This window comes from Callionymus lyra, chromosome 5 (genome assembly GCF_982586985.1).
Source record: "Callionymus lyra chromosome 5, fCalLyr1.hap1.1, whole genome shotgun sequence".
NCBI classification, from domain to species: Eukaryota; Metazoa; Chordata; class Actinopteri; order Syngnathiformes; family Callionymidae; genus Callionymus; species Callionymus lyra.
Genome location: NC_141822.1, coordinates 2,318,240 through 2,345,261, shown reverse-complemented (window position 1 = coordinate 2,345,261; position 27,022 = coordinate 2,318,240). Strand labels below are relative to the sequence as shown.

The following is a 27,022-nucleotide window of genomic DNA, read 5'->3' as shown; positions in this document are numbered from 1 at the left end:
TCAATCGTGTGTGCGTCGGATGTCAATCGTGAGTGCGTCGGCTGTCAATCGTGAGTGCGTCGGCTGTCAATCGTGAGTGCGTCGGCTGTCAATCGTGAGTGCGTCGGCTGTCAATCGTGTGTGCGTCGGATGTCAATCGTGAGTGCGTCGGATGTCAATCGTGAGTGCGTCGGATGTCAATCGTGAGTGCGTCGGCTGTCAATCGTGAGTGCGTCGGCTGTCAATCGTGAGTGCGTCGGCTGTCAATCGTGTGTGCGTCGGATGTCAATCGTGAGTGCGTCGGCTGTCAATCGTGAGTGCGTCGGCTGTCAATCGTGTGTGCGTCGGATGTCAATCGTGAGTGCGTCGGATGTCAATCGTGAGTGCGTCGGCTGTCAATCGTGAGTGCGTCGGCTGTCAATCGTGAGTGCGTCGGCTGTCAATCGTGTGTGCGTCGGATGTCAATCGTGAGTGCGTCGGCTGTCAATCGTGTGTGCGTCGGATGTCAATCGTGAGTGCGTCGGATGTCAATCGTGAGTGCGTCGGCTGTCAATCGTGTGTGCGTCGGATGTCAATCGTGAGTGCGTCGGATGTCAATCGTGAGTGCGTCGGCTGTCAATCGTGAGTGCGTCGGCTGTCAATCGTGAGTGCGTCGGCTGTCAATCGTGAGTGCGTCGGCTGTCAATCGTGTGTGCGTCGGCTGTCAATCGTGAGTGCGTCGGCTGTCAATCGTGTGTGCGTCGGATGTCAATCGTGAGTGCGTCGGCTGTCAATCGTGAGTGCGTCGGCTGTCAATCGTGAGTGCGTCGGCTGTCAATCGTGAGTGCGTCGGCTGTCAATCGTGAGTGCGTCGGCTGTCAATCGTGAGTGCGTCGGCTGTCAATCGTGTGTGCGTCGGATGTCAATCGTGAGTGCGTCGTCTGTCAATCGTGTGTGCGTCGGCTGTCAATCGTGTGTGCGTCGGCTGTCAATCGTGTGTGCGTCGGCTGTCAATCGTGAGTGTGTCGGCTGTCAATCATGAGTGTCACCGTCACACACTGATGCTTCAAGAGTGTGTAGTTCGACTCTCACTCTGACTCTCGCAGGTTCTTCTTGCCTCACGGAATCACCACCGACGCCGAGAACAACTACTGGGTGACAGACGTGGCTCTTCACCAGGTGAGTCCCAGGTTCAGAGGTCAGGTCAGGGGTCACCAGAGGTCAAGTCTGGTGGGATGGAGCTGCATAAATATGCTTCATATTTACATCTTAATTAAAGTCGTTCCAAAGTACTTAAATCTCCTAATAAAGTATTTTCTAATGAAGTTAGTGTATAAATGAATCGTTGGTGGTAAAACTGCATCGTACATGACGGAGTCACAATCTATTTATCTTTATAATCAAAAGGATATAAACGATAACATTTGATGATCTTTATTCATTCATGATCGTCTCTCGTTCAAACTTAAACGATACAAGGTTGAAGGTTTGAAGCCAATGATTGACAGAAATCACTGTAAAATAATGTGTTTGTGTTTAAATATCGATGCGGAGAAAAGTACGGAAATATTCATAACTTTTCTATTTTCTTTATCAACAAAGTTTACAGCAGTTTGTGTTCGTCCTGCGATGATTCAACACTTTTTCATCAACATCAGGTTTACGCTCAGTTGTTGTTGTTGTAATTTAATATTTAAATCATATTTAAATGAAGTCGTGATTTTTCTCTCACGATCAGATCAAACTAATGAAAACATGAATATAAAGTGGATTAACTGTTTATATTCGTTCATTTAAATGTCTGACGTGAACATACTTACATTTAAATAGTGCAGACGAGCTCCGTGTAAATGTTATATTTTATATACAGTTATTAACGAGAATATACTTTATTGACAGACGATCAGAGGATTATTTGAAACGTCTCAACATAAGTTTAACAAGAATAAAAGTGTAAATCAGTGACTTAAAGAGTATTGATGAAGATGATGATGATGACGATGATGATGATGATGACGATGATGATGACGAGGATGATGAAGATGAAGATGATGATGACGAGGATGATGATGAAGATGATGATGACGAGGATGAAGATGAAGATGATGATGACGAGGATGATGAAGATGACGATGACGAGGATGATGAAGATGAAGATGATGATGACGAGGATGATGATGAAGATGATGATGACGAGGATGAAGATGAAGATGATGATGACGAGGATGATGATGAAGATGATGAAGATGAAGATGATGATGACGAGGATGAAGATGAAGATGATGATGACGAGGATGATGAAGATGAAGATGATGATGACGAGGATGATGACAAGGATGATGATGACAAGGATGATGATGATGATGAAGATGATGATGACAAGGATGATGATGATGATGATGAAGATGAAGATGATGATGACAAGCAAGATGATGATGAAGATGAAGATGAAGAGGATGATGATGATGAAGTTTATGAAGATGATGATGATGAAGATGATGATGACGAGGATGATGATGAAGAGGATGAAGATGATGATGACGAGGATGATGAAGATGATGATGACGAGGATGATGATGACAAGGATGATGATGATGAAGATGATGATGACGAGGATGATGATGAAGATGATGAAGATGATGATGACGAGGATGATGATGATGATGATGAAGATGATGATGACAAGGATGATGATGAAGATGATGAAGATGATGATGATGAAGATGATGATGACAAGGATGATGATGATGATGATGATGACAAGGATGATGATGATGAAGATGATGATGATGAAGATGATGAAGATGAAGATGATGATGAAGATGATGATGATGAAGATGATGAAGATGAAGATGATGATGACGAGGATGATGAAGATGATGATGACGAGGATGACGATGAAGAGGATGATGATGATGAAGATGATGATGCTGATGATGAAGTTTATGAAGATGATGATGATGAAGATGATGAAGATGATGATGACGAGGATGATGATGAAGATGATGCTGATGATGAAGTTTATGAAGATGATGATGATGATAAAGATTATGATGATGATGAAGTTTATGAAGATGATGAAGATGATGAAGATGATGATGATGATAAAGATTATGATGATGATGAAGTTTATGAAGATGATGATGATGATGATAAAGATTATGATGATGATGAAGTTTATGAAGATGAAGATGATGATGATGATAAAGATGATGAAGATGATGATGATGAAGATGATGATGAAGAGGATGATGATGAAGATGATGCTGATGATGAAGTTTATGATGATGATGATGATGATAAAGATTATGATGATGATGAAGTTTATGATGATGATGATGATGATAAAGATTATGATGATGATGAAGTTTATGAAGATGATGAAGATGATGAAGATGATGATGATGATAAAGATTATGATGATGATGAAGTTTATGAAGATGATGATGATGATGATAAAGATTATGATGATGATGAAGTTTATGAAGATGAAGATGATGATGATGATAAAGATGATGAAGATGATGATGATGAAGATGATGAAGATGATGATGAAGAGGATGATGATGAAGATGATGCTGATGATGAAGTTTATGATGATGATGATGATGATAAAGATTATGATGATGATGAAGTTTATGAAGATTATGATGATGATGAAGATGATGATGATGATAAAGATGATGATGATGATGAAGATGAAGATGATAAAGATGATGAAGATGATGATGATGATAAAGATTATGATGATGATGAAGTTTATGAAGATGATGATGATGATGATAAAGATGATGATGATGAAGATGATGAAGATGATGAAGATGAAGATGTGATCGTCTGAGTTTCATATCAATGTGTGTCGCAGTTTAATATTCACACATAATGTCCTCGTTCTCCTGCATTTCTTCTCTGATACAAGAACTAATTCAAGTATTTAATTGTTAAGATAAAGCAAAAGTTTATTTAGTTCCTTCAACTACACTTGTAAACAAACATCAGTCACGCAGGTCATGTGACCACGTGGTGACCTGAAGGTCAATTTAACGTTAAGTTTAATCTCTTTATTTTTAAATCGTGATTATATTTTACATTCAGTGAATGCTGTTTGTGCCACGCCCACTTTTTAACTTAGCTTTGTTGTGAGGTCACTTTAATAAAAAAACACTCAGAAATGAGTCCGTTAACATTTGTTTCTGGCTCCCCTAGTGTTAGAAAAGTCTAACTACAGCTTCATGAAACATTTGAAGTTTTAACTTCATATAAACTTTTAAAAACCGAACCGTTGGCTAAAAGAATACAAACGTGTTGCCGGGTAAAGTTCCAGAGTCCAGACGGTCGTTCATCTCGGTGACTCGGTTCTGCCTCCAGCTCCTGACCCTTGACCCTTGACCTTGTGCAGGTGCTGAAGGTCAGCAGCGACGGCCGGGACCGGATCCTGCTGACGCTGGGCGAGGCCTTCACGCCCGGCTCGGACCGCAACCACTTCTGCAAACCCACCGACGTGGCCGTGGACCCGGAGACGGGCGACGTGTTCGTGTCCGACGGGTACTGCAACGCCAGGGTCGTCAAGTACTCGTCCGAGGGCAGGTACCTGGCCGAGTGGGGCGCAGGTGAGTCTCACAGCTGCAGGTTGAAATGGAATAAACATTGTTCACTGTAATTATACGGATGAACTATTCCCGCCTGACCCTTAGGGGGCGCCATCTTAGATTCACCGACGGAGAAAGTTTAAAAAAACAAACGCATACTTTCCAGCGAGACGTACTTGAATCAAACATTCTATCCCTTGGATTCAAGGACATTTCTAAGAACTGTAAACCTGTGAGGAACAAGAGGAATGACAAGTTTGGTGTTTCCTGTTCAGACAATAGTGTCCAGGAAACGGCGCCACCTCGCCCCCTGCTGGCCACATCAATCACCTACAGCACAATAAAAGATATATTTAAAAAATAATATTCTATGGATCGTTATCTACATTTACATCCACCCTCGTAACAAACCCTCAAGTTAAAGTAGTAGCAGTAAGTAAGTAAGTCATGACTGAGGACAGGAGGATACAGTGAGTCCAGCAGCTTTTAAAGCTGATGTTTGGACATATTTTGGTTTGAAAACAAATGAAAGTAGTTACGACTTCGTCAAGAGTCATGTGGTCTGTAAATACTACAACACCAGAGTCAAGTACTGGACAATACTACACATATATACTTGTTACTACACTATCACAACACCAGAGTCAAGTACTGGACAATACTACACATATATACTTGTTACTACACTATCACAACACCAGAGTCCAGTACTGGACAATACTACACATATATACTTGTTACTACACTATCACAACACCAGAGTCAAGTACTGGACAATACTACACATGTATACTTGTTACTACACTATCACAACACCAGAGTCAAGTACTGGACAATACTACACATCTATACTTGTTACTACACTATCACAACACCAGAGTCAAGTACTGGACAATACTACACATATATACTTGTTACTACACTATCACAACACCAGAGTCAAGTACTGGACAATACTACACATCTATACTTGTTACTACACTATCACAACACCAGAGTCCAGTACTGGACAATACTACACATATATACTTGTTACTACACTATCACAACACCAGAGTCAAGTACTGGACAATACTACACATGTATACTTGTTACTACACTATCACAACACCAGAGTCAAGTACTGGACAATACTACACATATATACTTGTTACTACACTATCACAACACCAGAGTCAAGTACTGGACAATACTACACATCTATACTTGTTACTACACTATCACAACACCAGAGTCAAGTACTGGACAATACTACACATATATACTTGTTACTACACTATCACAACACCAGAGTCAAGTACTGGACAATACTACACATCTATACTTGTTACTACACTATCACAACACCAGAGTCCAGTACTGGACAATACTACACATATATACTTGTTACTACACTATCACAACACCAGAGTCAAGTACTGGACAATACTACACATGTATACTTGTTACTACACTATCACAACACCAGAGTCAAGTACTGGACAATACTACACATATATACTTGTTACTACACTATCACAACACCAGAGTCAAGTACTGGACAATACTACACATATATACTTGTTACTACACTATCACAACACCAGAGTCCAGTACTGGACAATACTACACATATATACTTGTTACTACACTATCACAACACCAGAGTCAAGTACTGGACAATACTACACATGTATACTTGTTACTACACTATCACAACACCAGAGTCAAGTACTGGACAATACTACACATCTATACTTGTTACTACACTATCACAACACCAGAGTCAAGTACTGGACAATACTACACATATATACTTGTTACTACACTATCACAACACCAGAGTCAAGTACTGGACAATACTACACATCTATACTTGTTACTACACTATCACAACACCAGAGTCCAGTACTGGACAATACTACACATATATACTTGTTACTACACTATCACAACACCAGAGTCAAGTACTGGACAATACTACACATGTATACTTGTTACTACACTATCACAACACCAGAGTCAAGTACTGGACAATACTACACATATATACTTGTTACTACACTATCACAACACCAGAGTCAAGTACTGGACAATACTACACATCTATACTTGTTACTACACTATCACAACACCAGAGTCAAGTACTGGACAATACTACACATATATACTTGTTACTACACTATCACAACACCAGAGTCAAGTACTGGACAATACTACACATCTATACTTGTTACTACACTATCACAACACCAGAGTCCAGTACTGGACAATACTACACATATATACTTGTTACTACACTATCACAACACCAGAGTCAAGTACTGGACAATACTACACATATATACTTGTTACTACACTATCACAACACCAGAGTCAAGTACTGGACAATACTACATATATATACTTGTTACTACACTATCACAACACCAGAGTCCAGTACTGGACAATACTACACATATATACTTGTTACTACACTATCACAACACCAGAGTCAAGTACTGGACAATACTACACATATATACTTGTAACTACACTATCACAACACCAGAGTCCAGTACTGGACAATACTATACATATATACTTGTTACTACACTATCACAACACCAGAGTCAAGTACTGGACAATACTACACATGAATACTTGTTACTACACTATCACAACACCAGAGTCAAGTACTGGACAATACTACACATATATACTTGTTGTGTTGAAGGTCCGACGCTCAGGGGGCCCAGAGACCCCTTCAGGGTCCCCCACAGTCTGGCCTTCCTGCCCGACAGGAAGCAGGTGTGCGTGGCCGACCGAGAAAACGGACGGATCCAGTGTTTCGTCGCCGAGACCGGAGAGTTTGTCAAGGAGATCAAGAAGAAGGAGTTCGGAGGAGAAGTTTACGCCGTCAGCTACGGTGGAGGTGAGTTCAAGGACGTGGCGTCGTCACGGCGACGACTGAAGCTCCCTCTCGTGCAGACGGCGTCCTCTACGCCGTCAACGGCGAAGCTCCTTACGGCGCGTCGGCTCCTCTCCAGGGTTTCGCCATCGACTATTCCAGCGAAGACATCGTGGACGCCTTCGGCCCCGAGTCAAAGGTCAGACATGACGCCACGATGACGCCATGACGTGGACTGTGGTTTCTGAGCCCTTGGTTTCCCGCAGGAGTTCCAAATGCCTCACGACATCGTGGCGACCCGCGACGGCAGCGTGTTCGTGGGAGACGTGGGAAGTAAACGTGTCTTCAAGTTCAGCTCAGAGAGTGAGTCTTGATGGACAATATAGATCCAAACGTCTTCTTTTGAGCCTCTTCAACAGATGAATAACCTTCAGACCAAGTCGTCAGAGACTTAAAGTTCAGATTCTTAATGACCTGGTTTTGTCTGTTTTTGCAGAATCACATCGATCCGTGAAAAAGGCTGGAATAGAAGTTCTTGAAGGTTCGTGGATCCACACACAGTAAAACACAACAATACTTCCTACGACACATTGACGGCAGAAGCACATTTACAAATGGATTCCCTGAAGTATTACTCGGCAAATCTCTGAAGTTTTTCTCCGAAAGTCTCTGAAGTATTACTCCAAGAGTCTGTGTTTCTCCGTGAGTCTCCGTAGTATTTTTGCCGCAAATATCTGTAGTATTACTCGGCGAGTCTCTGAAGTATTTTTCCATGAATCTCTGTAGTATTTCTCCGCAAATCTCTAGAGTATTACTTGGTGAGTGTATTTTTTTTACGAGTCTCTGAAGTATTACTCTGCGAGTCTCTGTAGTATTTTATGCGAGTCTCTAAAGTATTACCCCGCAAGTCTCAGTGGTATTTCTCCGCGAGTCTCTGAAGTAATTATCCGCGAGTCTCTGTAGTATTACTCTTCCAGTCTCTGAAGTATGTCCCTGCGAGTGTCTAAAGTATTTAATCGCGGGTCTGTAGTATTATTGTGCGAGGCAGTACCTGTGTTAAAGTCCCTCTCCTGGCAGACGGTCATAATGTTTTGTTGCAGCGATCATGAGTAACACTGAGCTCAGATATTACTTCTCAATACTCGCAGTAAAAGTATTTGTTTGAACATGTGATGAACTCTTTCAGTCGCGACGATCATCAAAACCAAACTGAGGCAACAAACCAACGCGTCCAAACCTGTGAGCGTCAAAGAGAAGCAGCTGCTGCTGCGTCAGCCCGAGGCTTCCACCCAGGCCGGGCCGAAGCCGGTCCAGGTGGACGCGGGTCAGGGAGCTCTTCCTGTGGTCATCACCACGCTGCTGCTGGTGCCGCTGGTGCTGGTGGTGTCGGTGGGCGTGTTCATCTGCTGGAGGAAGAACAGTACGTGACGCGTCTTCGCCCGCCGTGATGATGTCACTGATGTCATTGATGATGTCACTGATGATGTCATTGATGATGTCACTGATGTCACTGATGATGTCACTGATGTCACTGATGATGTCACTGATGATGTCACTGATGATGTCACTGATGATGTCATTGATGATGTCATTGATGATGTCGTTGATGATGTCACTGATGTCATTGATGATGTCACTGATGTCATTGATGATGTCATTGATGATGTCATTGATGATGTCGTTGATGATGTCACTGATGTCATTGATGATGTCACTGATGTCATTGATGATGTCATTGATGATGTCACTGATGTCATTGATGATGTCACTGATGATGTCACTGATGATGTCGTCGATGATGTCACTGATGTCATTGATGATGTCACTGATGTCATTGATGATGTCACTGATGATGTCGTCGATGATGTCACTGATGTCATTGATGATGTCACTGATGTCATTGATGATGTCACTGATGATGTCACTGATGATGTCATTGATGATGTCACTGATGATGTCACTGATGTCATTGATGATGTCACTGATGATGTCACTGATGATGTCATTGATGATGTCACTGATGATGTCGTCGATGATGTCACTGATGATGTCATTGATGATGTCTTCGATGATGTCACTGATGTCATTGATGATGTCACTGATGATGTCGTCGATGATGTCACTGATGATGTCGTCGATGATGTCACTGATGTCATTGATGATGTCACTGATGTCATTGATGATGTCACTGATGATGTGATCGATGATGTCACTGATGATGTCACTGATGTCATTGATGATGTCACTGATGATGTCATTGATGATGTCACTGATGATGTCATTGATGATGTCGTTGATGATGTCACTGATGTCATTGATGATGTCACTGATGATGTGATCGATGATGTCACTGATGATGTCACTGATGTCACTGATGATGTCATTGATGATGTCATTGATGATGTCGTTGATGATGTCACTGATGATGTCACTGATGTCACTGATGATGTCATTGATGATGTCATTGATGATGTCGTTGATGATGTCACTGATGATGTCACTGATGATGTCGTCGATGATGTCATTGATGATGTCACTGATGATGTCATTGATGATGTCACTGATGATGTCATTGATGATGTCGTTGATGATGTCACTGATGATGTCACTGATGATGTCACTGATGATGTCGTCGATGATGTCGTTGATGATGTCACTGATGATGTCACTGATGATGTCATTGATGATGTCACTGATGATGTCACTGATGATGTCGTCGATGATGTCGTTGATGATGTCACTGATGATGTCACTGATGATGTCGTCGATGATGTCGTTGATGATGTCACTGATGATGTCACTGATGATGTCGTCGATGATGTCGTTGATGATGTCACTGATGATGTCACTGATGATGTCACTGATGATGTCATTGATGATGTCGTCGATGATGTCACTGATGATGTCACTGATGTCATTGATGATGTCACTGATGATGTCATCGATGATGATGTCGTCGATGATGTCACTGATGATGTCACTGATGTCATTGATGATGTCACTGATGATGTCATTGATGATGTCACTGATGATGTCATTGATGATGTCGTCGATGATGTCATTGATGATGTCGTTGATGATGTCGTCGATGATGTCATTGATGATGTCACTGATGATGTCATTGATGATGTCACTGATGATGTCATTGATGATGTCGTCGATGATGTCATTGATGATGTCGTTGATGATGTCGTCGATGATGTCACTGATGATGTCGTTGATGATGTCATTGATGATGTCACTGATGATGTCGTCATTGATGATGTCACTGATGATGTCACTGATGATGTCACTGATGATGTCATTGATGATGTCGTCGATGATGTCATTGATGATGTCGTTGATGATGTCGTCGATGATGTCATTGATGATGTCACTGATGATGTCATTGATGATGTCACTGATGATGTCATTGATGATGTCGTCGATGATGTCATTGATGATGTCGTTGATGATGTCGTCGATGATGTCACTGATGATGTCACTGATGATGTCATTGATGATGTCATTGATGATGTCACTGATGATGTCGTCATTGATGATGTCACTGATGATGTCACTGATGATGTCATTGATGATGTCACTGATGATGTCATTGATGATGTCACTGATGATGTCACTGATGATGTCACTGATGATGTCACTGATGATGTCATCGATGATGTCACTGATGATGTCATTGATGATGTCACTGATGATGTCATTGATGATGTCACTGATGATGTCATCGATGATGTCATTGATGATGTCACTGATGATGTCACTGATGATGTCGTCTTCTGTTCACAGACGCGTACGAGTCCAAGTCCGACCCGTCGTCCGTGGGAGGAATCCTGGGGAAGATCCGAGGTCAGTCCACGAACCACGAAACGTTCAAACGTTTAACTTTCATGTGTTGGATTCATGACTCGAGGTGACCGACTGTCTCTTTGTGTCAAGTTTAGAAGTTTTCACCGTGTTTTTGTAGTTTACTCCGGTTTCCTCCCAGAGTTGATTGACCTTTGATCTAGTTTTACAGTATTTTTAATAATACTCTCACGAAAGCTTCTAAACTCGCCCTCGCATCAGAGCTGGATATTACCCACAATGCACTGCAATGGTGCTTGAAAAGACGCGTCCATGTGGTGGCAGTATTGAGCCACAGTCGTGTTTGTTTGTTGTGCGTCTGTTGTGCGTCTGTTGTACGCATGTTGTGCGTCTGTTGTGCGCCTGTTGTGCGCCTGTTGTGCGCTTGTTGTGCGCCTGTTGTGCGCCTGTTGTGTGCCTGTTGTTGGGTCAGGGTGTCCCCTGCCTCTCACTCGAGGTAGCTGGGATGAACTCCGCCCTTGACTACGACGATGTCCTCGGCGTCCTTCGCGCTGCAGTCCCTCGTCCCGCCACTAGAGGCTGCTCAGGTGTGTGTCTCTGCGGCAGGTAAGGCGGTGGGGAGTCTGAACCTGGGGAACTTCTTCGCCGCACACAAAGGCTACACTCGCCAGGGCTTCGACCAGCTGAGCACCGAGGGCAGCGACCAGGAGCGCCACGAGGACGAGAGCAGCGAGTCGGAGAACGAGGAGTACTCGGCTCTGCCGCCGCCGCGCACCTCGCCGTAGCCTTCGCCGCCGCCGCCGCCGCCATCTTGTGACCGTCGTGTTCAACGTATCAACATATTCTGTACATAAGATCAGCAGACGTTGAATATTTACATTGAAATCTGTTCATCTACGGCAACATTTGAGGGACAATCTTCATTCACAGGATGTTGTTTTCTGTCGGTCAAATATTCATTTTTAAATATATTTAAATGACATCTTAAATATATTTAAAATAATTGTTAATGTTTAAAATACATTTAAATATATCTTAAATATATTTGAAATACTTCTTAAATATATTTAAATTACATCTTGAATATATTTGAATATATTTGAAATACTTCTTAAATATATTTTAAAATACTTCTTAAATATATTTAAAATACATCTTGAATATATTTAAATTACATTTTAAATATATTTAAATTACATTTTGAATATATTTAAAATACTGCTTAGATATATATTTTAAATATTTCTTGAATATATCTAAAATACTTCTTAAATATATTTAAAGAATTTCTTAAATAAATTTAAAATACATTTAAATATATCTTAAATATATTTGAAATACTTCTTAAATATATTTTAAAATACTTCTTAAATATATTTAAAATACATCTTGAATATATTTAAATTACATTTTAAATATATTTAAATTACATTTTGAATATATTTAAAATACTGCTTAGATATATATTTTAAATATTTCTTGAATATATCTAAAATACTTTTTAAATATATTTAAAGAATTTCTTAAATAAATTTAAAATACATTTAAATATATCTTAAATATATTTGAAATACTTCTTAAATATATTTAAATTACATCTTGAATATATTTAAAATACATCTTGAATATATTTAAAATATTTCTTGAATATATTTAAAATACTGCTTGAATATAGTTAAACTACATCTTGAATGAAATACATTGTAATATTTGATCATCAGGAACTCAAGACTAAAATATTCACTTTACAACATAGAGATTTTATTCAGAAACACAGATAATTTAACTTTAATCACATTATAAACTATATATAATCGAAGCAGGAAAAGCTGCTGATTCTCTGACGCGCCGACATATTTCAAATGAATTCACATTTCACCAGAGAACTTGTTGTGACGTCGACGCTTCAGTCGAATCGCTCGAGTTCACGTGTTTCTGTTCTTCGTAGAAAACGTTCAGTTTATCAAACGTAGCAACAACAACGACGACGACATTTCCGACACATTTCACTGCATTTGTGCCTTTTTTTTTCATTTTGCCTTTGATTTCTGCTCCAACACGACTTCTCCTGAAACTGCTGCTGCTTCGTGAAGCTTGTACTATATACGTGTATTTTCTCCGTGGAAGAAATATATTGATATTCTGGATACTTTTGTGCGGGGGGGGGGGGGGGGGTCGAGTACTTGTGTTGATACAATATTGTGACACACAACATTAACATAATCATCGTCTATGATCGTGTGAACCAGGACTGGAGAATTAAACATTCATTTCAAGGTTTGATGGTTAAACTGGTTAAACTAGTTGATGAAATTCTATCTAACGTTCTGTCATTTGGAGATAAATGTTGACTAAAAACGGTAAAATCACCAATAATGTCTTAAATATCCTGTGACGACACGTTCAATCGTGTGTTCTGTCCAAACTAAGAGATTTCAAGTTGACGAAAGAGAAGAATGAATGTTTATTTATGTTTTATTCATGGGTGCCGTTTGTTTTTGGTCACAAATATATCACGGAACCACGACAGTAGCACGAAGTTTGATTGACGCATGTCCACTGCTGACGAGATCCAGCTGTTGTCGTTCTCTGGTCTGATCTTCTCTCCTTCACCAGGCGTGTCTTCTTCTCTCCATCACTTTCTAGATTCATGGCATGTACGACGACAAATATTTATTGTGACACTGGTTTTGCTGCAAAAGTACTATTTTCAGTAACAATGTTATTTGTGTAATAAAGTGTCTGCAAAGCATCTGCACGACGTCGTCGCCTTCGTTTCTTCAACATGTTCTTCACGTGAAGGACAAATGTTTTTCTAAATAATAGACGTGATCAGTATTTGGACTTTGAATCATTACTTACATTAAATTACCTCCACATTCATGCCACAATCGAGCTGTATTCATGCCACATTCATGCCGCATTCATGCCACAATCAAGCTGTATTCATGCCACATTCATGCCACAATCGAGCTGTATTCATGCCACATTCATGCCACAATCAAGCTGTATTCATGCCACATTCATGCCACAATCGAGCTGTATTCATGCCACATTCATGCCACAATCGAGCTGTATTCATGCCACATTCATGCCGCATTCATGCCACAATCGAGCTGTATTCATGCCACATTCATGCCGCATTCATGCCACAATCGAGCTGTATTCATGCCACATTCATGCCGCATTCATGCCACAATCGAGCTGTATTCATGCCACATTCATGCCGCATTCATGCCACAATTGAGCTGTATTCATGCCACATTCATGCCGCATTCATGCCACAATCGAGCTGTATTCATGCCACATTTATGCCGCATTCATGCCACAATCGAGCTGTATTCATGCCACATTCATGCCACAATCTAGCTGCATTCATGCCACATTCATGCCACAATCGAGCTGTATTCATGCCACAATCAAGCTGCATTCATGCCACATTCATGCCACAATCGAGCTGTATTCATGCCACATTCATGCCACAATCAAGATGCATTCATGCCACAATCGAGCTGTATTCATGCCACATTCATGCCACAATCGAGCTGTATTCATGCCACATTCATGCCACAATCAAGCTGCATTCATGCCACATTCATGCCACAATCGAGCTGTATTCATGCCACATTCATGCCACAATCAAGCTGTATTTACGCCACATTCATGCCACAATCATGCCACATTCATGCCACATTCATGCCACAATCAAGCTGTATTTACGCCACATTCATGCCACATTCATGCCACAATCAAGCTGTATTTACGCCACATTCATGCCACAATCAAGCTGCATTCATGCCACATTCATGCCACAATCGAGCTGTATTCATGCCACATTCATGCCACAATCAAGCTGTATTCACGCCACATTCATGCCACATTCATGCCACAATCAAGCTGTATTTACGCCACATTCATGCCACATTGAAACCATAAATAAAGATCCAATAACTGCCATAAAGGTTTAAGTTTTCAAATCCACAAAGAACTACTGCCCTCTAGTGGCATGGAGCCACATAACATAAACAATCACCAGAATGTTACTAAAGTTAATGAAATTAAGTTGCATCAGGCTTGAAGAAGTTTAAAAAATCTTTGGAAGATGAAAACAGTTATTTTATTCCAACAAGAATCTGAATTGTTTTTATTCTTAAACTAAACATATAAAATAAACACATTTTAAACATTTGATCTCAAACATGTCGCTCAGTGTTTGCTGTGGAGATGAATCTCTTCTGGAGCAGGAGGAGACCACGGGGCGGACCCAGGACACGCTGGAGAGACTATGACTCTGGTCGGGGAACATCTCGGATCCTCCGGTAAGAGCTGGACGGTGTAGCCGAAGCTGCTGCCCCCACGACGCCGGATGAGCAGAAGAAAACATCTGGTCATTTAAAAACTCATCAGATTATTGTTTTAAAATCTTTCTTACGATCAAACACTTGATGTCATGTGTCCATGACCCTGAGGGTCAAAAGGTCAAAGAGTTATTTTCGCTGGATTTTCCATGTTTAGATCATTTGAGTCTAAAGTAGCAACATCTACATTTTTAAAATATTGATACATTTAAACATCATCATATTTATTAACGACATCTGTTTGTTTTAACTTTCAAATCATATTTTATTTTCATCATCGTTGTTTTATGGTTTACATTTCAATAGTGTTTATTTATTTACAATTAACATACAGAGATGCCTTTGTTTATGTTTGTGTTGCAACTAAACTTCCGGCCTCTAGATGGCAGCAGTCGTTACGTCCTACACAGCTAAAGGAAGAATGATGACTGAGGACGAGAGGATACAGTGAGTCCAGCAGCTTTTAAAGCTGATGTTTGGACATATTTTGGTTTGAAAACAAATGAAAGCAGTTACGACTTCGTCAAGAGTCATGTGGTCTGTAAATACTACAACACCAGAGTCAAGTACTGGACAATACTACACATATATACTTGTTACTACACTATCACAACACCAGAGTCAAGTACTGGACAATACTACACATATATACTTGTTACTACACTATCACAACACCAGAGTCAAGTACTGGACAATACTACACATATATCCTTGTTACTACACTATCACAACACCAGAGTCAAGTACTGGACAATACTACACATATATACTTGATACTACACTATCACAACACCAGAGTCAAGTACTGGACAATACTACACATATATACTTGTTACTACACTATCACAACACCAGAGTCAAGTACTGGACAATACTACACATATATCCTTGTTACTACACTATCACAACACCAGAGTCAAGTACTGGACAATACTACACATATATACTTGATACTACACTATCACAACACCAGAGTCAAGTACTGGACAATACTACACATATATACTTGTTACTACACTATCACAACACCAGAGTCAAGTACTGGACAATACTACACATAAATACTTGTTACTACACTATCACAACACCAGAGTCAAGTACTGGACAATACTACACATATATACTTGTTACTACACTATCACAACACCAGAGTCAAGTACTCAACAATACTACACATATAAACTTGATACTACACTATCACAACACCAGAGTCAAGTACTGGACAATACTACACATATATACTTGTTACTACACTATCACAAAACCAGAGTCAAGTACTGGACAATACTACACATAAATACTTGTTACTACACTATCACAACACCAGAGTCAAGTACTGGACAATACTACACATGTATACTTGTTACTACACTATCACAACACCAGAGTCAAGTACTGGACAATACTACACATATATACTTGTTACTACACTATCACAACACCAGAGTCAAGTACTGGACAATACTACACATAAATACTTACTACACTATCACTATATATCACTATACAGTACATCATAGCCCTGTATCGTTATACTTTCAACACACTCAATAATACACACTTTTCTACAGAGACACAATATAAGTTATAGAGACATGATAAATAACTAGTGTGTAAATAATGATACACACTCGTATGTTATTCTTTTAAAGAAGCTTCGGCGACTAATTTAAATCCTCCATGAATCAATCACCTGTTGCTGACGTCACGCTACAGCAACAGGTTCACGCGTCTGCAGCCGAGGATGATGGGATTATGTTAATCTGCTGTTGAGAATAGACACTAAGAAGTGGAGCAGTCGACACGACGACACCATGTGGACCTGAGACTCACAACTCCTGCAGTCGCACAACAAGACGGCGGACGGTGAGTCTTTGATATCAACATATTCAACAGCTTTTATCCTTAAATGTTAATAGATGACGTTTAATAGAAAATAGTGTAGAAGAATGAAAGAGAAAATAATCATCAACAACATGAGATATTTTGTTTTCAACATGTTGTGATGATTAATTTCCGTTTATTGACGTCAGGATTTGAATCATTGATGATTCACTCAAATGTTTTTTTACATCTATTTTCTTTACGTCAAGTAGTTTAAACTTTTTATGTTAGTTATTATTATTATTATTTTAACATTAACTTTATTCTATTTTTTATATTTATTATTATTATTTAACATTTAATTTATTCTTATATTCATTATTATTATTATTACTTTAACATTGAATTAATTCTTATTTTGATATTTAATATTTTTATTTTATCTTTGAATTTATTTCTAGAATAAAACAATGATTTATTTAATAGATGTTTGTTTATGGTTCGCTAGAGTTTCTACACACGAACCATCAAAGCCTGATGTTGTTGTCGTTTCATGATCACACGATAACTATTGATCGATTCAAAAGAAACGATAAAGAGTTAGCATAGCAACATGCTAACACTTCAGTAACTGCTCGTGTAGAAACACCCCTCACTCGAAAACAAGTGGAACAAACAAACTGTTTGTTGCTTCCTAAGATGAAAGAAATCATTTGGCTCTTCCAGCACGGAGGAGTCCACGGGTCAGACCCAGACGGATTAAATCTCATCGGGAGATAATCCAGGGTCAGATATGCGTCCGTGACTCGACCTCTCTGGCGAACCCATGAGTCATGTGACTCAGAACAACTATTGTGAATATCTTTTATCTATTATCTATCTATTATCATAAGAACATTTGTATCCACAGCTCCTGACGTCAGCGAAGGTCGAAGGTTCCAGGATGAGCCGGCGAGGCCGGAGGAGGAGCAGCAGGCGCAGGAAGAGTTCCTGCAGCAGCAAACGTGAGTCTTTAATCCGCGCTGAGCTGCAGCTCACACCTGCCTCACCTGCGGACGACGACCAATCAACACGCAGCACGCTCGCGGCTCACGTGCACCGGGTCGGCGTCACGCTCGACCTCCGTCGTCTTCCTTTCGTGTTTCTAGACCATCTGAGCGTCGATGGGACGGTTCAGGCAGGAAATGAGTTATAAAAGTAAAGTGTGTCGGAGAGTGAACGAGATGAAACAACGTTTTATGTTTCTAAACCATCTGAGCGTCAATCGGACTGTTCAGGCAGGAAATGAGTTATAAAAGTAAAGTGTGTCGGAGAGTGAACGAGATGAAACAATGTTTCGTGTTTCTAAACCATCTGAGCGTCGATCGGAATGTTCAGGCAGGAAATGAGTTATAAAAGTAAAGTGTGTCGGAGAGTGAACAAGATGAAACGTTTTATGTTTCTAAACCATCTGAGCGTCAATCGGACTGTTCAGGCAGGAAATGAGTTATAAAAGTAAAGTGTGTCGGAGAGTGAACAAGATGAAACGTTTTATGTTTCTAAACCATCTGAGCGTCGATCGGACGGTTCAGGCAGGAAATGAGTTATAAAAGTAAAGTGTGACGGAGAGTGAACGAGATGAAACGTTTTATGTTTCTAAACCATCTGAGCGTCGATCGGACGGTTCAGGCAGGAAATGAGTTATAAAAGTAAAGTGTGTCGGAGAGTGAACGAGATGAAACGTTTTATGTTTCTAAACCATCTGAGCGTCGATCGGAATGTTCAGGCAGGAAATTAGTTATAAAAGTAAAGTGTGTCGGAGAGTGAACGAGATGAAACAACGTTTTATGTTTCTAAACCATCTGAGCGTCAATCGGAATGTTCAGGCAGGAAATGAGTTATAAAAGTAAAGTGTGTCGGAGAGTGAACGAGATGAAACAACGTTTTATGTTTCTAAACCATCTGAGCGTCAATCGGAATGTTCAGGCAGGAAATGAGTTATAAAAGTAAAGTGTGTCGGAGAGTGAACGAGATGAAACAATGTTTCGTGTTTCTAAACCATCTGAGCGTCGATCGGAATGTTCAGGCAGGAAATGAGTTATAAAAGTAAAGTGTGTCGGAGAGTGAACTTGATGAAACGTTTTATGTTTCTAAACCATCTGAGCGTCCATCGGACGGTTCAGGCAGGAAATGAGTTATAAAAGTAAAGTGTGTCGGAGAGTGAACGAGATGAAACGTTTTATGTTTCTAAACCATCTGAGCGTCGATCGGACGGTTCAGGCAGGAAATGAGTTATAAAAGTAAAGTGTGTCGGAGAGTGAACGAGATGAAACGTTTTATGTTTCTAAACCATCTGAGCGTCGATCGGACTGTTCAGGCAGGAAATGAGTTATAAAAGTAAAGTGTGTCGGAGAGTGAACGAGATGAAACAATGTTTCGTGTTTCTAAACCATCTGAGCGTCGATCGGAATGTTCAGGCAGGAAATGAGTTATAAAAGTAAAGTGTGTCGGAGAGTGAACGAGATGAAACGTTTTATGTTTCTAAACCATCTGAGCGTCGATGGGACGGTTCAGGCAGGAAATGAGTTATAAAAGTAAAGAGTGTCGGAGAGTGAACGAGATGAAACGTTTTATGTTTCTAAACCATCTGAGCGTCGATCGGACGGTTCAGGCAGGAAATGAGTTATAAAAGTAAAGTGTGTCGGAGAGTGAACGAGATGAAACGTTTTATGTTTCTAAACCATCTGAGCGTCGATCGGACGGTTCAGGCAGGAAATGAGTTATATAAGTAAAGTGTGTCGGAGAGTGAACGAGATGAAACGTTTTAAGTTTCTAAACCATCTGAGCGTCGATGGCACGGTTCAGGCAGGAAATGAGTTATAAAAGTAAAGTGTGTCGGAGAGTGAACAAGATGAAACGTTTTATGTTTCTAAACCATCTGAGCGTCGATCGGACGGTTCAGGCAGGAAATGAGTTATAAAAGTAAAGTGTGTCGGAGAGTGAACGAGATGAAACAATGTTTTGTGTTTCTAGACCATCTGAGCGTCGATCGGACTGTTCAGGCAGGAAATGAGTTATAAAAGTAAAGTGTGTCGGAGAGTGAACGAGATGAAACAATGTTTCGTGTTTCTAAACCATCTGAGCGTCGATCGGAATGTTCAGGCAGGAAATGAGTTATAAAAGTAAAGTGTGTCGGAGAGTGAACGAGATGAAACAATGTTTCGTGTTTCTAAACCATCTGAGCGTCAATCGGACGGTTCAGGCAGCAAATGAGTTATAAAAGTAAAGTGTGTCGGAGAGTGAACGAGATGAAACAATGTTTCGTGTTTCTAAACCATCTGAGCGTCGATCGGACGGTTCAGGCAGGAAATGAGTTATAAAAGTAAAGCGTGTCGGAGAGTGAACGAGATGAAACAATGTTTTGTGTTTCTAGACCATCTGAGCGTCGATCGGATTGTTCAGGCAGGAAATGAGTTATAAAAGTAAAGTGTGTTGGAGAGTGAACGAGATGAAACAATGTTTCGTGTTTCTAAACCATCTGAGCGTCGATCGGACGGTTCAGGCAGGAAATGAGTTATAAAAGTAAAGTGTGTTGGAGAGTGAACGAGATGAAACAATGTTTCGTGTTTCTAAACCATCTGAGCGTCGATTGGACGGTTCAGGCAGGAAATGAGTTTTCAGACGTTAAAGACGTTTTCCTTCCTAACGAGTTCCCAGACTTACTTGACAAAAATCAGCTGTTTTGATTGACACGCGTCTAATCCAATCAAATCTCTTGGTGCTCCACTCAGTGGGCGGAGCTTATGACAAAGAAAGCGTACCATTGGTTGATGTTGTAACTTGTGGTCCAATAAGCTGGATCTTCGCTAACATGTGTGAAGTGTCAATACAGTTTTATTGTAACTTCATCAACAGATTAAAACCTTGTCATCAAATGATGAAAAACTGAAATGTAAAGATGTTTAGAATCAAAGATGTTTCATTTGTGTCGTTCTCATAGAAAGCTTGACTCCGAACATCTTCCAAAGACAGAGCAAAAACTCCATCGTCGGCTACAGAGACGACGTCGTGGAAAAGGGAGAGAAGGATTGTCTCCGCAAAGAGACGCTTCAGTCGGGATCGGAAGACGAGGAGAAGTCCAACGAGGCGCCGAAGGAGAAGCGGCTCAAGCAAGACTACAATTCCAGTCGAAGTGGTTCCGGGACGACGACCGTGCAGGACCAAGAGGCGAGAGTCAAGGTCGTGGCGTCCGTCAGCGTCGCCGGACACGAAGGACCAGCTCGAGAGATCGTGATCCAGGAGCCCAAGACTGTGACCAACATGACCATCAGCTGCTCCGGGTCCTTCCTGACCCTCGAGATCCAGCAGCAAAACAGCAGCTCCTTTAAAACCACCATCGTGTTCAACCACGAGGGGTCAGAAGGTTCGACGCCGAACAATGGCGACATCGAGACCAACTCCAGGATCTCGATCCATCGAGACTCTGGTCCGACATTCACAGAGAACATGTCGACCCTCAGCAGTGGTCAGTCCCAGCACATCCCACCTCCTGAAGAGTTCGCCGATGAGACCCGTTTGGAGGACTTGAGTCACGACATGTCTCTGTGTTCTCTGAGTCCAGCGGGTCCACAGAGTCCAGCCCAGCAGACCTCCAACATCACCAGCGTGAAAGAATCTCTTCGCTCCATCTTTGCGCAGGAAAAGGAAGAGGCTTCGTTCTTTGACCAGACCCTGGAGTTCGAGGACTACGAGCCGCGGATCATCAGACCCTCCATGTCGACCAACAGATCCAGCCTCACCAAAGACTTCATCGACTGCCAGGAGAGGAAGTCCTGGATCCGCAACAACAGCGTTTCCACCTTCCAGCACAGAAGGAGTTCGTGGCTGAGAAAGAGGCGTCAGACCTTCCCCAGGATTTCAAAGAGTCCCAGTTCGATGACGGATGACTTCCTGTTGTCCCGCGACGGGTCCTTGTCCTCACTGAACATGTGTCTGCTGCCCCTGCAGACGGAGCGTCTGGGCCGGGTCAGTCCGGGCGACGGGCGAGCGTCTCCTTCATGCATGGAGGTCTATCCTGGTGGTGTCTCGGACCGGTCCACAACCAGCTCGCCCTGCGGCTCAAGAGAGGAAGTGGATCCGAGCCATGGAGGTGATCAGGAGGTTCTGCAGAACCTTTGTGAGCTCACGGACCCGGAGAGCGAGGTGGTGGACAGTGGTCTTGAACAAGACCTGGCAGACTTCAGCAGTCCAGGGAGGAGCAGACCTCTGACCATTCAGGTCACCCCCCCGTCCTGCAACGGCTCCGAGGAGCGGATCGACCCGGATCAGAAGGTCCAGAGAAACTATTGTGAAGCGTCTCAGCAGACGATCAAAGGCAGGAAGTCTTCCGTGGTGACCATCACGGTGGGTTCTCTTGAACAACGGACTCTGAAGTCCGACTCAACCACCAGAAGTCTGGACCAGCCCAGCTCACCATCTCGAGAACCTCCATCAACAGAAGTTCTGACTTCACCTCCATCAATAGAAGTTCTGACTTCACCTCCATCAACAGAAGTTCTGACTTCACCTCCATCAACAGATTCTCCGCGTCACTCACAGTCGACAGAATCTGCCTCAGACTCGGAGAGACCTTCTCGTCTCAACAGAAGTCGAACTGTTGAGATCCACGTGGACGATGAGACTCGGAAACAGGTTCTATCTCGATGTGAGGACCTTTTTATTCTGACGAACGTTGGCGTGACGATCATGTGACCATGTTCTTCTTCTCAGCTCACTCTGACGTCAAAGAACATCTCAGGCCTGACGCCGACGACTCCTGGGCCAAGAGGCGTCTGCTGTTCAAGGAGAGTCGACAGTGGAGTTCTGCAGCTGGAAGTTCCTTCACCAGCGACATCACGGAGGAGTCAGGTTTGAATCTCAATGATTGTTTTATGTTGGAGGATGGATGGATGGATGGATGGATGGATGGATGGATGGATGGATGGATGGATGGATGGATGGATGGATGGATGGATGGATGGATGGATGGATGGATGGATGGATGGATGGATGGATGGATGGATGGATGGATGGATGGATGGATGGATGGATGGATGGATGGATGGATGGATGGATGGATGGATGGATGGATGGATGGATGGATGGATGGATGGATGGATGGATGGATGGATGGATGGATGGATGGATGGATGGATGGATGGATGGATGGATGGATGGATGGATGGATGGATGGATGGATGGATGGATGGATGGATGGATGGATGGATGGATGGATGGATGGATGGATGGATGGATGGATGGATGGATGGATGGATGGATGGATGGATGGATGGATGGATGGATGGATGGATGGATGGATGGATGGATGGATGGATGGATGGATGGATGGATGGATGGATGGATGGATGGATGGATGGATGGATGGATGGATGGATGGATGGATGGATGGATGGATGGATGGATGGATGGATGGATGGATGGATGGATGGATGGATGGATGGATGGATGGATGGATGGATGGATGGATGGATGGATGGATGGATGGATGGATGGATGGATGGATGGATGGATGGATGGATGGATGGATGGATGGATGGATGGATGGATGGATGGATGGATGGATGGATGGATGGATGGATGGATGGATGGATGGATGGATGGATGGATGGATGGATGGATGGATGGATGGATGGATGGATGGATGGATGGATGGATGGATGGATGGATGGATGGATGGATGGATGGATGGATGGATGGATGGATGGATGGATGGATGGATGGATGGATGGATGGATGGATGGATGGATGGATGGATGGATGGATGGATGGATGGATGGATGGATGGATGGATGGATGGATGGATGGATGGATGGATGGATGGATGGATGGATGGATGGATGGATGGATGGATGGATGGATGGATGGATGGATGGATGGATGGATGGATGGATGGATGGATGGATGGATGGATGGATGGATGGATGGATGGATGGATGGATGGATGGATGGATGGATGGATGGATGGATGGATGGATGGATGGATGGATGGATGGATGGATGGATGGATGGATGGATGGATGGATGGATGGATGGATGGATGGATGGATGGATGGATGGATGGATGGATGGATGGATGGATGGATGGATGGATGGATGGATGGATGGATGGATGGATGGATGGATGGATGGATGGATGGATGGATGGATGGATGGATGGATGGATGGATGGATGGATGGATGGATGGATGGATGGATGGATGGATGGATGGATGGATGGATGGATGGATGGATGGATGGATGGATGGATGGATGGATGGATGGATGGATGGATGGATGGATGGATGGATGGATGGATGGATGGATGGATGGATGGATGGATGGATGGATGGATGGATGGATGGATGGATGGATGGATGGATGGATGGATGGATGGATGGATGGATGGATGGATGGATGGATGGATGGATGGATGGATGGATGGATGGATGGATGGATGGATGGATGGATGGATGGATGGATGGATGGATGGATGGATGGATGGATGGATGGATGGATGGATGGATGGATGGATGGATGGATGGATGGATGGATGGATGGATGGATGGATGGATGGATGGATGGATGGATGGATGGATGGATGGATGGATAATATTAATATTCTGATGTCACTGAGACACAAACATAAAAACTCTTCTCAGATGAAGAACCTAAAGTTCATTCTCTCTAGTGTCCGAAGACGTTCACTCTCTGGACGTGACCTCAGACGGCGACGACAGAGGCTTCTACAGCGAGACCTTCCACTCGGCTTCATGGGTCTACCAGAGGGACCAGGAGGTGTCGGGGGCCGCGGCCCCCCTCAAGACTAGACCGGTCTCCAGTAAGAAGCATCGTGATCGTCCGTCGCTCTCAGAAGCTCAAACTCTTGTGTCTGCAGTCCGTGAACGCAGCGTCAGGATCAGCCGAGGAGCAGGAGAGTACCCCTGGGGCTTCAGGATCCAGTTCACCAGCCCCATCCTGGTGACCGAGGTGGACACCAGTGAGTCCAGAACCGATGAGTCCTTCTGATGACAGGTTCTTTGACTGACAGCTGGGCAAGAACTCTTGTACGGAGAGAAGAGAATTAAAAACAATTATTTTATTTTTCTTCTTTTCCTCTAAGATTTGTCGCACATCTGTCAATCTTTAAAGAAGCTTCAAGTTTCTATAAACAAACTTGTTTGTTCGCAGTATAAAGACGGGTTTTTGTACAAAAGTTTGTGTTTTTTACCTAAACCTGGCTAATAAATTCATGTATAAAGTAGTGAAGATATTCATGTATGAAGTAGTAAAGATAGTGAAGATATTCATGTATGAAGTGGTAAAGATAGTGAAGATATTCATGTATGAAGTAGTAAATATAGTGAAGATATTCATGTATGAAGTAGTAAAGATAGTGAAGACATTCATGTATGAAGTAGTAAAGATAGTGAAGATATTCATGTATGAAGTAGTAAAGATAGTGAAGATATTCATGTATGAAGTAGTAAAGATAGTGAAGATATTCCTGTATGAAGTAGTAAAGATAGTGAAGATATTCATGTATGAAGTAGTAAAGATAGTGAAGATATTCATGTATGAAGTAGTAAAGATAGTGAAGATATTCCTGTATGAAGTAGTAAAGATAGTGAAGATATTCATGTATGAAGTAGTAAAGATAGTGAATATATTCATGTATGAAATAGTAAAGATAGTGAAGATATTCCTGTATGAAGTAGTAAAGATAGTGAAGATATTCCTGTATGAAGTAGTAAAGATAGTGAAGATATTCATGTATGAAGTAGTAAAGATAGTGAAGATATTCCTTTATGAAGTAGTAAAGATAGTGAAGATATTCATGTATGAAGTAGTAAAGATAGTGAAGATATTCAAGTATGAAGTAGTAAAGATAGTGAAGATATTCATGTATGAAGTAGTAAAGATAGTGAAGATATTCCTGTATGAAGTAGTAAAGATAGTGAAGATATTCATGTATGAAGTAGTAAAGATAGTGAAGATATTCCTGTATGAAGTAGTAAAGATAGTGAAGATATTCCTGTATGAAGTAGTAAAGATAGTGAAGATATTCATGTATGAAGTAGTAAAGATAGTGAAGATATTCCTGTATGAAGTAGTAAAGATAGTGAAGATATTCATGTATGAAGTAGTAAAGATAGTGAAGATATTCAAGTATGAAGTAGTAAAGATAGTGAAGATATTCATGTATGAAGTAGTAAAGATAGTGAAGATATTCATGTATGAAGTAGTAAAGATAGTGAAGATATTCATGTATGAAGTAGTAAAGATAGTGAAGATATTCATGTATGAAGTAGTAAAGATAGTGAAGATATTCAAGTATGAAGTAGTAAATATAGTGAAGATATTCATGTATGAAGTAGTAAAGATAGTGAAGACATTCATGTATGAAGTAGTAAAGATAGTGAAGATATTCATGTATGAAGTAGTAAAGATAGTGAAGATATTCCTGTATGAAGTAGTAAAGATAGTGAAGATATTCCTGTATGAAGTAGTAAAGATAGTGAAGATATTCATGTATGAAGTAGTAAAGATAGTGAAGATATTCCTGTATGAAGTAGTAAAGATAGTGAAGATATTCATGTATG

General features: G+C 41.5%; 2 protein-coding genes across 3 annotated transcripts in view; both read left to right on the top strand.

Annotated features, from left to right (window-relative positions):
- The window catches only part of pam (peptidylglycine alpha-amidating monooxygenase), a 62,855-nt gene extending 50,548 nt beyond the window's left edge, over nucleotides 1-12,307 (top strand). Inside the window, exons 19-27 of one of the 2 annotated variants that reach the window (XM_087790454.1) lie at nucleotides 1,065-1,137; nucleotides 4,358-4,568; nucleotides 7,243-7,440; nucleotides 7,497-7,615; nucleotides 7,683-7,779; nucleotides 7,913-7,957; nucleotides 8,603-8,836; nucleotides 11,206-11,265; nucleotides 11,830-12,307. In XM_087790454.1, the coding sequence (XP_087646580.1) occupies nucleotides 1,065-1,137; nucleotides 4,358-4,568; nucleotides 7,243-7,440; nucleotides 7,497-7,615; nucleotides 7,683-7,779; nucleotides 7,913-7,957; nucleotides 8,603-8,836; nucleotides 11,206-11,265; nucleotides 11,830-12,008 (1,216 nt within the window). In that variant the 3' untranslated portion in view covers nucleotides 12,009-12,307. The remainder of the gene's footprint in view (nucleotides 1-1,064; nucleotides 1,138-4,357; nucleotides 4,569-7,242; nucleotides 7,441-7,496; nucleotides 7,616-7,682; nucleotides 7,780-7,912; nucleotides 7,958-8,602; nucleotides 8,837-11,205; nucleotides 11,266-11,829) is intronic. The other variant, XM_087790455.1, reaches the window with a different exon arrangement.
- Nucleotides 12,308-18,348: 6,041 nt separating this feature from the next.
- pdzph1 (PDZ and pleckstrin homology domains 1) overlaps nucleotides 18,349-27,022 on the top strand; it is a 20,522-nt gene continuing 11,848 nt past the window's right edge. The window contains exons 1-5 of the mRNA XM_087792125.1: nucleotides 18,349-18,409; nucleotides 21,385-23,088; nucleotides 23,154-23,291; nucleotides 25,111-25,260; nucleotides 25,318-25,419. Coding sequence (XP_087648251.1) covers nucleotides 18,349-18,409; nucleotides 21,385-23,088; nucleotides 23,154-23,291; nucleotides 25,111-25,260; nucleotides 25,318-25,419 — 2,155 coding nt within the window. The remainder of the gene's footprint in view (nucleotides 18,410-21,384; nucleotides 23,089-23,153; nucleotides 23,292-25,110; nucleotides 25,261-25,317; nucleotides 25,420-27,022) is intronic.